At 36.9% G+C, this 13,434-nt stretch overlaps 2 protein-coding genes across 3 annotated transcripts; one reads left to right on the plus strand and one right to left on the minus strand.

Annotated features, from left to right (window-relative positions):
- Positions 1 to 978: 978 nt before the first annotated feature.
- LOC136255488 (uncharacterized) lies at positions 979 to 13,159 on the minus strand. 2 transcript variants are annotated; one of them, XM_066048274.1, is made up of 6 exons: positions 12,442 to 13,159; positions 11,981 to 12,148; positions 10,569 to 10,720; positions 8,180 to 8,328; positions 8,065 to 8,127; positions 979 to 1,156 (listed from the first exon to the last, which is right to left on the minus strand). In XM_066048274.1, exons 1-6 carry the CDS (start codon positions 13,088 to 13,090, stop codon positions 1,123 to 1,125), a joined length of 1,215 nt encoding a protein of 404 aa, XP_065904346.1. In that variant the 5' UTR covers positions 13,091 to 13,159; the 3' UTR covers positions 979 to 1,122. The 2 variants fall into 2 exon arrangements, with proteins under 2 accessions (XP_065904346.1, XP_065904347.1); XM_066048275.1 differs by lacking the exon at positions 979 to 1,156 and adding an exon at positions 6,794 to 6,962.
- Positions 2,627 to 5,384, plus strand: LOC136255489 (uncharacterized). The gene is made up of 6 exons (XM_066048276.1): positions 2,627 to 3,049; positions 3,103 to 4,287; positions 4,346 to 4,498; positions 4,545 to 4,732; positions 4,784 to 4,916; positions 4,979 to 5,384. The coding sequence occupies exons 4-6, from the start codon at positions 4,589 to 4,591 to the stop codon at positions 5,095 to 5,097; spliced, it is 396 nt and encodes a 131-aa protein (XP_065904348.1). The 5' UTR covers positions 2,627 to 3,049; positions 3,103 to 4,287; positions 4,346 to 4,498; positions 4,545 to 4,588; the 3' UTR covers positions 5,098 to 5,384.
- Positions 13,160 to 13,434: the final 275 nt, after the last annotated feature.

Consider the following 13,434-nt stretch of genomic DNA (forward strand, 5'->3'; position numbering starts at 1 on the left):
TTGAGACAGAAATTTTTCATAGACAGCTGCTAATCCTCTAGATTATCCCTCTTAAAATTGGTAGGTTATAATAATAGCCAACGTGTTAACATCCATCTGTATATAGGAAACACACCATATGTGACTGGATTTGCGAAAGGTACCTTTTCCACACATTTGACATGCCAGCAAACAAAATGATGTAACACTTGACTCCTTATACTGATACTGATTAACTTGCTCTTATTATCAAAGTGTAGCCAGATACTGTAGCTACATTCATTGAAAATGTCAAGCAATTATATGCCATAATCAAAAAGTTATGAAACTTTAAAGTTCAAAAAATGGGTCAAATTTTGTGTGTGAAAAAGGTACCTTTTCACAAATCCGGTCACATATGACAGAATCTGAGCTAGAAAGGTAACATCTTGAGAACAAGGAAAATGTTTTTGATAAGATAGCAAAAATGGGTGGACAAACTTTTAGTTAGAAGCATGAAGAGTAGCTATCAAATAGAAAATGATATAAAATTATGATGGCATAGAGAATGGCAAGAATAGTTTCATGCAGCAAGGACATTCTGTTTGCAGTGATAAAGACTTTCTACCTCATAATCCATACGGAGCTTGTAGTGAAATCATTATTTGACAACTATAGAGCCCCATACTTGTCACTGATCTGGTCCTACTGTATATCCTTTGATGTAATAGTGGAGAGTATACTTTTACTGTAATTCCATATAGAAATAGAAACTGCAACAGCTGCGCAACAGGTTTAATATGACCAAGAGTTCACTAATATTATGAACTCTTGATATGACCATACAACTTTTTTTTTTTTAGTGAAATCAAGCAATTCTACCATCAACATTTAGCATATAATGATAATTTTATTATACACCAATGATTTTTTTATCAATGCACCTGGTTGCATTGTATATTGATGCTTTATGATTGGTTACAGTCTGATCATTATTCCTACAACCTACTCTCACAAGTATTTCATTTACTTTCAAGTCACTTAATATGTATCGGGATGTACAACAAAGTTCAAAGCAAAAGTCACAAGTTCCTCAGTGGCAATGAAGGTCAATCCTTTTCTTTCCAAACACAGCCATCCAAAATCACTACCTTCAGTCAAATCCTAAGTTACAGTGAACTTCAATGAAGATGAAAGCCTGTAAAAAAAATTCCCATTGATATGACAATAAACTGTTGTAATTTTTAAAACTCAAATCAGAACGGGGACAAGTAAAATACAGTATAAGCACCAACAAAAGCTATTGACATGATAGTCAGTGTCAATAAACACCACTAAAACCTACTGACACCAACCAAGCAACTCAAGCATCAAACACACTAGTTGTGTGGAGGGACATTTTTGGTGAGTTCGTGGTGAGCTAGGGTCGAAGAGAATGAAGTGACTGTCCAGGCGAAGCCAGGCCAACCCTAGTTCACCTTGAATTGACTCACCAAAAGCTTACCCACAAACAAACAATGAAAGACATTATTATGCTCAAGCAAACTTCAGTGTTAGGGTTAAAGTTGGGTTCAGCCTTGGTTTCTTCTTCACTGGTCTTCTTTTCGACTTGCATTAAGGTAGAAAAGACAGGAATTTGGTGGTAGTTAAATGGTTGGTACAGTAGATTAGTGTATAGGTAGTGGCCAAGATCTGTTTGAGTCCAATTTTTTGTTGTTTTTTTAGTGTTGCACTGATAATAGGTTGAATTATTGGTAGCAGCCAATTTTACAGGTATTGGTATCAGTTACAAAGCGGAAATATTAGCCAATTAACCAAACCCCAAAATCAATCATTGATGATGGCAATGAACAGGCATAGATCCTTTACACCCCCGAGATAGGAATCTCTGCACACTTGTTGCACTTTAGTGATAGACTATCTGCACCATTAACAAATTGTTGTTAACCGGGTGGCAAAAATTTAAACCACTGTTCTACTGTTAATTTCATGTCATTAGCAGCAGCAGTCTTTTTCTCTACCATGAACAGGGCAATAGGGGGCAAATCATACTGCCAGAACTCACTGAGGGAACCGTGTGACTGAAAACTTTGGTGAGCTGTCTTCACTGCATGAACGTCAAATTCACTGTGAAAGTATACCTTGTGTAAGTATACCTTGTGTAAGTATACCTTGGGACAAGTAACCGAACCAGCGTAGTCATTTGTCTATTTCTTCTTTGACAGCACGTATTTAATTCTTACCGTTTGAATGATGTGGCAACTTTTGCTAGCTCTACTGACCTGAAACAACATCGCTTTAACTTATAATTTGTTGTTTTTGTACTTACCAATCCTTTGTTTATTGAATTGATGTAAACTTATCACCCCTACTGTCCATTGTAGAAAGAAACAGTAAGTTAAAGTTGAGCTACTAAAGCGTTAATTGTTATGCAAATCTAATATAATGCATGGGGGGGAGTAACTGATACAATGTAAGCTATGCAGTTATAGATTAGCTACCTTACATCCTTCTGAAAGGTGTTTTAGCTCAATGGGAGGACAGAAGTTGAAATTCTCTACTGTGAAGAGGTATAATAAGAAAAGGAAAGCCAGGCTAGCCAGCAAGAGTGACAAAAATGGATTTACTTTATCTTGAGATACCACTATTACTACTAATGGTACTACTGATGCAATTATTTGCAGTAGCACTCTTGCTACTGAGGCAACTACCAGTGGTCCTATTGTTACTGATGGAATCACTAGTGGCACTGTTGCTACTGGCACTGACACTGCTATACAAAGATTGGAGATGTACAGGTTGGCAGATCATTGAGGCAACTTCAGAACATTTTAGTCTTGCTAAAATGAAGTTTAAACCTTCTCCACAAGTCATAACATCTCTTCAAATTCATCCTAACTTTGAAAATAGTGTAACCATGGGAGATCATAGGGTCAACTGGGAGTGCCAATTTGTTCTCGTGTATGCTGTGTCAATGATCTGATGCTGATCCTTAATGCAATAAACTAACTTCATTTCCGTGGAGGCAACTTGTGTGAAGATTTTTCTGAGGTTGTTTTGCATTACAAAGGAAAATTCTATGGAACAGACCGTAAGTTATCACTTGGATTTTTACACATATAAATTTGTTTTCTTTTTACATAGGTAATACACTAATGGCCAGCATTGTCACTGTAGAGGGTAAGCAAACCATTAGACATAGGGAATGCCACATTGCAGTTCAGCAAGGAGTTGTGAGATGCGTTAAGTGTACTGCACATCGCAAAACTTTGCACTCAACTGCTTCCAGGTTAAACAACCAATCAAATGCTGCATTATCACCTAGTGCTCATAGCAGTACTTCTCCAAACAGTCATGCCAATTTAAATTATTTGTCAACCCCAGAAATGACTACGTACCTTACAAGGTCAACTGAAGTCTAGCAGATGGTTAGGTAGCCGGCTGTGAGCAAAAGTTGAGAGATTAACAGAGATGCAAGGTAAATCATCTCAGGAGGAAGACTTGGTGACTGTTATAAACCAACACAAGAGTGAAATTATGAAGCAGTGTGATGAAGATTCATTTCAGTGCTTGGTCTGGAGGCAACAACGACAAGCATTAAGGAGTGGCAAAGGAGTTCGATGGCATCCACTTGTGATAAAATGGAGCTTATACCTGCACCACTGTAGTAGTGTAGCCTACAAAATGTTGAGGAATTTACGATGCTTGTGTCTACCATCTGAACACACTTTACGGGATTACACTCATTTTAATTCCACTGGTGCTGGATTCTCAGCTGCCACTGAAGACCAAGAGAGTATGCTAGATTGAATGATACTCCAAACCACAAGAATTTAGTCGGTTTGTTACTTGATGAGATGCACATTAAAAAAGGACTTGTCTTCAATAAAAGCACTGGGAATATAGTTGGTTCTGTGGACTTGGGTGACATTCACAATGCCTTTTTGCGATATTCAAACTCTGAATCATGCAGATAGTATGAGTGAAACCATTGGCAAAATATGTTTTGTTTATTATGGTTTTTGTTTTGTTTTAAAACCATTTCCCTATGCTCCGTTTCCTGTTGACTTAGTAAAGGGTCCTCAATTGTTCCCAATGTTCTGGGAAGCAGTTCATTGGTTAGAGTGTATTGGATTCAGTGTGATATCATGCATTTGTGATGGCACTACTTCTAACCGGAGGCTGCATCATTTACTTACTAATTCACAATCTGACAAGCATAAGGTGTTGAACAAATATAGTGAAGAAAAACAGTACAATTACTTAATTTGTGATCCACCCCACTTAATCAAGACAGTAAGAAATTGTTTTGCATCAAGGCTGCTATGTGTAAGTTTGTACTGTATAATTGATTACATGTGCCTAAACTAATATTTCTTTATTGTAGTGTTCTGGACAGGACATTAGTTGGAAGCATGGTGTTGATTTACACAATCAGAATATGGGAGCAGGTCCTAAAGTTGCAATGGTCCACAAACTCAAGTATGAGCACATCCATCTCACATCTTTTTCAAAAATGAGAGTAGACCTTGCTGCACAGGTACAGCATATGGGTATAGCAAATATTTTTTTTTTTACATCTATAGGCATTCAGTGGGACTGTATCTAATGCAATTAGGATGACAGGTGCATGGACCATATGCACAAGCAACTGCTACCTCCGTTAATGTGTGACAAGTTTTTGACTATCTTAATGTTGACAATTATGACAAGGGGAAGGAAACAAGAGAAATTTCAAGAGCCATACACTAATAAGGATGATTTTCGACTAAAGGCATGCATATACTTAGTATTTTATTAGTAATTATGTGTTTCAATGTTTCAGTGGCTTAGTGATGACTTCACAACGTACATGAAGAAATGTAAGGAATCTGTGAAAGCTAGACAGGGCTACAGTAAACAACAGAAGCAGAGGAATCTTTTACATAAATTAACACAAGAAGGGATTTCAATCACAGGTGTGTAGCATGCACTAGGTTTTATTGTTAAAAGTAACAACTGCTGTATGTGTTTTGTTTAGTGTCTTCATTTGTTGAGTTGGTTCCTATCATTCTAAGTACATTTTTCTTAAGTGACAAGGTGTGCCAGGATCCCCTAGAAAAGATTTCTGACCAACAACGGCAAAGGGGAAAAAAATGATAATCCAATGGCACGTGAAAACTTGCAAGCGCTGAGAGTTGTGGGAGACATTAATGTCAGATCAATTGTTGGCAATTGCAGAGGAAAGAAGAGGACTGCTACATTTGCAGAGATTGGTGCACCTCTACAAAAATGTAAACAGAAAATCAAAAAGAAGTAATACATTATGATTAACATGCATTGTAAAACAGTTTTTTCTCAAAGATTTAGATTTTTGTGTTGGTTTTTTATTGCTCTTTTCCATATAGCCTTTCGTAAATGCATGGATGCGAACTACAGTAAACACTTTCAACAGGTCATCGCTAATTTCTACAGCAGTCAATCCCATTGTAAGGTCCCAGTAGAATCGGGCATCTACGTCCAATAATGCTTTGTCCAAAAGTGATGTTCTAATGTCAGTCAGTTGACTAGCATCTCCATCTTACAAGCATTTACACACTTGCTCAATAGCTATCAGGCACTGGTAAAGCATTTCATTGATGTGAATTAAGCCACCATGGCCTATAGCTTCAATCCAACAGTGCTGATTCCAGGCCAGTTGGACCATCTGACTGGAGCAGCAACAGAGCATCAACCTTGAAATGGAGTTTTTAATAACATATCCACCGATGTAATTTATTACATTTCTTTCTTAAAATGTCAGTTCATTAGGGTTTTCTGTACTGTGGTCTCCATCTTGGGAACTCGTACTTAAAGATTGTCTTAAAGATTGCAACCTTGTATGCAGCATTTTCTTGAAGATTTCTTCAGTCACATAGTGTCAAAATAATGGGTTTAATTCTAACCTCATGCTACTACAAAATTCCCTCAAATCTTTTTCAAGTTGATCATCAATAGATAGTTATGGTAAGCATGCCATAGTTTTGACAGATTTATACCCTTTTAAAACAAGGCTTCTAACTTTTGCTACAATTTGAGCAAAAACTCTTAGCTAAGTCTTTTTTTTTGGTAGTATTTTCATCACTGCCGTATGAAAGATATTCTTTATTTATTTATTTATTTATTAATACTTTACAGGACTGTACAGATCAATAAACAAAATTAAACTAAAGAGCTTAAATGATTAAATTACACCAGTGTCTTGCACTGGTAGCCATAATTAGAGCTACCCAAGTCTGTGGTCCTTCCAAAGCTTACGTGCAAACCTACAAGAGGTAACAGTTTGCTACTTCAGACGTTCTTACAGTAGAATGAGACATCACTACATGGCTACGGTAGTGCTAGTAGAAATTATTTTGGGTTTGGCATTTATAATAGAAAGCTTTCAATGGAGGTGCAGATGGTAGTGTGAAAAACAGCCAAACAACCAGATTGGTGTAAAGGGTCTATGGAACAGGTGAATATAAAGAAAGCAGTGAATGTAGTAGTAAGTGGTACCACATTTCTTGTTTATAACTGTTTAGGCTTGTTTGTTTGCAAAAGTATGGCTGCAAGGCTATAGCAGGCTGTGCATATTCATCACAATTAGTCGATCACTCTTTACAAAGGGTCTGGAATCCGACTAAAAACACTGTTTGAGAAGCTGGCTTAGCTCTTTTATAACTACTTTACCTCCTTTTCCATGAAAGGGGTTAGTGGCAAAACTGTAGCAAACATTGTAAAAATCGGCCCCCACATAATTGATTATACAAATGCAATTTACTTCCTGTTCTGAAGAATTGAAGAACATCGGTTAATATCAGTTACAGGATTACGCAAATAATTGGTATTGGTAAATGTGAAAAAATGTAAATCGGTGCAACACTATTTTTCCTACATTTTCATCTAAGCTATTGTCGGCCAGTGTCAACAGCTTTTGGTGGTGCTTATCATCGGTGTCAATAGCCTCAGCCATTTATTAATATGTGGAGTTCCATTCAACTATCCTAATGGAGCATACATATTATTCAAATGGAATTGACAAAATACTCTAATAGAACAATCACTACTATCATTTAAATAATCAGACAATCATGATCCTACTGTAATTTCCTAGGTGAAATTTCAATGACTTTTGAGCAACTATAAAATTTATAAAATTTTACCTTTAAATTTAGGAAACATTAGAGGTACATAAATTGTATAGAGTGCATATTAACCCTTAAATGGGCATAAACCTATATATAGGCAGATTACGCATGCCCCTGGAAAACGCATAAGCCTATATATATAGGCATTTACACAAGGCTGTAAACAAAACGCTGTAAACAAAACGCTGTAACTTTCGAAGCGTTCATCGTATGGCTTTGTAATTTGTGCCATTCTACTTGTGATGTAATAAGCATTAAAATGATACCTAGGGGTTACCCTATGACCAAAGTATAGGAACTAAAACTCGCCGTGAAAATAATTCTTAACAAAGAACTACAAAAACGTGCTACATATCTTTAGAAAATGACCCAAAACTCCTTGCCAGTTGGTCCGAATTGCTGCAAACAAGTATTAGTCGAATCGCCATTCAATGGCAAATCAGGCCATATACAGCTCACGTGATTAAACCCACAATCAATATGACAGGCAAGACAAAGAATGTTCTGTTGTGATAAAGTGAGACGTTATTCTTCTTCGCTTTATGACAAGTAAACCTTTGTTGTTATAGTGGTTATTTAGTCTTCCCCAAGTAGGTCAATGAATAAACTTTCTATTGATATCTCGTTTTAGGCTAATAGAGTTAGGAAAGGCTATCTTGCCTCACCATATACGTTTGCTTTGTCTAAACACATATTCCTTAAAAGTTACGTCCACATTCACAGCTCAATTCCTTAAAAGTTTCATGCGCGTTTAAGGGTTAAACAGATAAATACAATTGATGTGTGATGTAGGGAAATTTTATTACGATAGTAAATCACATTGTTCGCTCATGAAGCCATGATGGATAATATTAGTGTTCTGCCTACACAAAGTTACTACTCTGTACATATGTCTAAAATGAGATGAACTATATTATTCAAAATATGATGGCACGATTGGCACCAAAGAAATTCTTACCCTTGTAATTGGCTAATAGATGCTTTATTGATGCCAGTTCCCACCAATGTTACGTCCTCCAAACTGTAAGACACAATATACATACATCAATTATAATATAGTATATACCACTTACTGAATACAATTATTCACCATCAGCTGTAGGATGGGGATGGTTGCCATTACATAATACAAGTGCAGAGTTTGGAGGTGTGGACATGCCACACCCACTGTAGCCAGCAGCTGGTAGTTGTCATTGAAACTGCAACAGTCTATTGTAAGATGCTACAATGCAAAAATATTAAATCAGCTTGAATGAAATAGATGTGTTACAGTCTTCTCTTAATCTTTAGAATCATGCAGGGGATACTTAATCAGTATGGTATAGACTGAAGTAGGGATTAAATGTCCACTAGTATACCTACACCTGTACAGGTGTAGATGACCTCCACTACTTTTTATTTCTATGATCCCTAATCGAGCATAAAATGCCTAATAATTTCTTTGCACTTGCAAATAGTAGGCATCATGAAGGTTGGTGCTTTGACCACAAATACCTGGTAATCTTAACTGTTGTTACTACTAAGGTGCACATACTATCAGAGTTTATAAGCACCTGCTTATCAGCTCTTGATGCTACAAAGTACAAACTTAACTTTTTCATTACGTGTATGCCATTTGGACCAAACATGTACCGTAGTATACCGCCACAAGATATACAATACATGCGTCATGTACATATCTTCTTTGCGTCCCATTTTCTTTCATCTTCTAGCACAAAGGCATCGCTTCACAGGTACACATATATGTAACACTGTGTAAAGGGCAAGCATGGAGTTTTATAAGCTAGTAGACATCATTACAACAAAAAGTATGAAGCCTGACGTGTGAATTGGTCCCTACTTTAAGCCATATAATTAGCAATCAATCAACATACATGGACTAACCAGACATGATACAATATCAAACAGTACCGTTTAACCCTTAAACCTGCATGTAATTTTTAGTAACAATACACTGAAAACGCATACGCCGATAAATTGGTTTTTACGCATGGCCTCAAACAAATCGCTGTAGCTGTTGAACTAATAACTCTATGGCTACGCAATTTGTGCTGCTATATTTGTGATGTAATAAGGAATAATATGATACCAAGGGATTTACCCTTCGACAAATGTACGGGGCCAAAACTCGTAAAGAATCAACATGTACGCAATTAAAACACGCATGCCAATACATACCTCCAGAAAATGGATCATAACTCCGTCCCTGTTCACTGTATCGAGCTGAAATTAATGCTAGTAGCTTCGCCACGCATTGGAGAATCATGGCATATAAAGCTCACGTGAGTCAGACATTCATAAAAATGGCTGCCAGACCATGCGTTCACGAGGTAGGGGAAACCAGACGTCGATCTTCAGCTCGTCATAACAAGTGAGTGAATGTTGTTACAATGGTTATTCATCGCTGTCTAAGTAGTCCAATGAATGTACTTTCCAGTGATAGGTGGTTTTTGGACTAATGTAATTAGACAAGCTTCATACACTGCCGGTTTAGAATCCATCACACATTCATCCATCAGTAATAATAAATGTGCGTATTTTGAGCTTTATAAAAAGTGCCAATATATTGGCGCGTGCGGGTTTAAGGGTTGAGTCAATGAAACCATACTGAGCATTAATTTTCCCTATCAATACTTTCCTTGAGCAGCACATTTAGATGCTGTAAACTTATTAAGGGCTTACTTCCTAGATGCCTGTAACTTCACAATACCACACCTATTAATACAATCTTGGATGAATGATAACAATCGAGCACCGAGACCACGCCTCTTAACAATCTATTTACTCAATCACGATGACACACCCTGTTATTATTGGCCTAACTGCATTCATAATGCTAGCACAATGAAATATAAAACAGTGACACACCGAGGCCGACTCGAGATACTCTAATACAGCAGTCACTCTAATAGAACAGTCACAGTCTTCATTCATATTACTTCATTATAAAGATACTTCAATAATCACTCCAATGTGTACCTTTTATATTATACTTTCTCTGTACATCATTATACTAGGTATATATTATTATAATAAGTGAAATTGTTACAGAAGTTTAAATGATACACAGCTCTGTACACTACAGTGGAACCTCTGTTAGAGTAGTGACTGTTCAATTAGGGTAGTTGAATAATACTGGTATTTTTAAAATGCCATATTAAGGTTATTTATACACAGTTTCAGAGAGATATGGATTTTTCAGATTTATGGACCACCCTGTCCCAAGGGGTTTAGTAACTGAGGTTCCACTGTATATGCAAGGAAGGATGCAAATTTATGAGCAGGTGTGAATATATAATGGTCTATGTGGTATATACAGTATATACACCATATAGCTAGAAATTTTCAATTTCAACAAGCCGGCGTCTTGAGGACAACTTAATGAATTTAGCACAAAATATAGAAACAGCAGTTTTGCTATATGAAAATTTCTACCAGTACAGTATATGTATATTGCTATACCTTTAATTTACGTCCAATGACTGTAAAGGATTTTCTGATGTAAGTAGGAGTTAGGACATCAGAACAATATTTAAATACCAATCTGATAGGCTGCCTCATAGCCACAGATTGTAAGATGATGTCACTGGCTTTCCACAATACAATATTCTTCCCTGAGAACAGACAAAACTGACAGTAAATTTGAGCCTCATGCTCTTAGGTATAGCATGTACACATGGTGATAAGATTTTAATCAAACATTACACATATATCATGGCTTTGAGCACGAGTGGTCTGCCTGATATGTCTATCTGAAAGTTGGAGGTCACAGTCCTGAAGCCTGTGAATTGACATACATATGAAGTAGACCATGAATGCACTTAAGACGACATCTCAAATTAAAGTCACAATTAAAACTCCTTTCTCTAACTTCTATATAGCTAATTCTGATAATCACTAGCAGTTATACATGTGTTTGAACAATATGTGGTATTTGATGTTGTTTTGGGTCAACAACTGGAAAAATTGCTGATTGTTACTGCCCCAAGTTGCTCATTCCAAATAGGAATATACCAGATGCATTTAATGGCAAAGTGTCAATCTACAAGTTGGAATGAGTGGATCGGATTGCAACTAAAGTTACTGGCTGGTATGATGCCATGTGTCTATTGTGGTTGGGGGTGAGTAATGGTACTCTTTTCCACTTCCATGTCTCAAAGAAGCAGTCTAAAAAATATTTTAGCCCTAAACACTACAGAAAAGGCACCTAAGCAGAACCTACTATCTTAGCTACAGCAAGATCAACAGCAAGGCGAGATTAGAGCTTGAATGATAACCACCTTACTGAAGACTGAACAAGAGAAAACCACAAACAACAATGGAGCCAGCCCATCACCAAGGACTCAACAAATACGTATACTAGGTACTTGTACCATACCCTAGTGCTGAGCAATATGACAATATTTTAGTCAAGCCGCGGTATCTGTTTTCGTTACCATCCAATTTTTTAACTACAGCAAATACCATAAATTCTAAAACACAAGTCTTTTAGTAGCTAAAATAACATACCTTGTGTGAAGAAGTCTACTTACAACACATGTGAATGGATATGTACCACAGTAAATGTATTGCAATTGGCTTTTAACACAATTCTGTCGTTTACTGAAATTTTAGGGTTATTTCTGTGTCTAAATCTAGTACTGTAGGTCTGAATAGCATCAAACTAAGGTATGCCAATAATTTAGTCATACCGTAATATCAAGTTGACAATACCATACCGTCTATAAAATATCAAAACCGCTCAGCACTACATACCACCAGAACTTGTCAATGTACTGTGATTAAATAAAACTCTTTTGGCATATATACTATTCATGAAATTATTCTCAGAAGTTTAACACTTTCACACAAACATACAGTAACACTATACTTACATAGTACTGGATCAGCAGCTATCACATGTAGTCTTTTGCAAGTTAAAAAGCAGGTAAGGAGACTCGATGAAGGTAGAAATGAGAATATCTTCAGCAACAATTCATCGGGTAACGTACAAACATTCCTAACACTGTTTTCAATTGTATTTTTGCTAATCCTCCATTTCACTATATAGAAACTCAAATTAATACAGCTGTTAAGATTAGGCACACAAGTATACCATATAGTAAAAGAACTTTGACAGTATAAAACACTGCCAGATTGTTTTTTTAATTCGCCTATATGCCAAAGTATATTTCCAGCCATCACTATAGCTACATGCAATGTGTAGTGAGTGACACTTGACAAGCAATCGCCAAAATCTTTTTTGCCAAAGTTTCCTACTATACAGTATATTGACATCTTAGGTATTGCTCTTTCTATCAGCTATATACACACACTGACTACAGCTGTGACTCACTTGCAGTACCAATTTTTGGTAGCAAATGTTTGGTAGGTGGTTTAGTCAGTGATGATGTTTTCCAGTGTCTTTGGTAAGAATTATTCTTAGTGCGGGATTCTAAACAACAATGTGTCCTACCATAACTTGATGTGGAATTATTTTTGGTCCCTGGGTAACTGTAACACATCGAGTTTACAAAAGTTTGCACTTCTTGATTGTGTATTTGACCTTTCCTCTCGTATTTGTCTTGTGAACTGTTTATCACATGTCCACAGTTTTCACACCAACTCAACTGTAGAACATTGGTCCAATTACACCAATCACATACTGTCTTCTCACTTGTACAACTGCCATTGCTATTACATAACCCTTCTAAACTCATGTCATTATCATCAGATAAACTAGCGTCGAGGTGAGAAACTTGGGATGTGCGAGGTTTTACACAAGGTAAGGGATCTTGTGTGTAGTGTCCAAAGTCATGGTCATGTTTATCGACCGGTACTTCTTTCAAAACATTCACTTCCGCGCCGCGCATAGCTGATTGAATCGTGCCAATCGCGGCATCGCTTTGTTCCGATCGACAGTCATTCAGCTTTCCACAACAGTATCGATTTATATCCTCGTGATTCAAATTCCAAATATCCAGTAGAGTTTGGTGGGAGAACATTAGTTTTGTCTTCGACCTTAAGCCTCGCCCTACACTCTGATTCAAACCCTAAGTGTAATCTAATTGTTTCGTGCGCGCACGCACTCTGGCCGGTTTGATTAATTATGCATGTGATACAAGTCTGGGGCGGCCACTCCATTTTTTCTGTCTTAGTACACCAGAGAATGTACGCTGTCTCACAATGCAGAGAAACTTAACAAGTTCTCATAAAGCTGTACACAGCTAGCTAATTTTTGACTATAATCAAAAAATCTAATAGCGCAATTAATTACATGATAGTCGCTGGTCCAAAATTGAAGTCCTCATGAGAGCATGAGGTACCTTTGTGTAGTGATACTCAATCA

This window comes from Dysidea avara, chromosome 5 (assembly GCF_963678975.1).
Source record: "Dysidea avara chromosome 5, odDysAvar1.4, whole genome shotgun sequence".
Lineage (NCBI taxonomy): Eukaryota > Metazoa > Porifera > Demospongiae > Dictyoceratida > Dysideidae > Dysidea > Dysidea avara.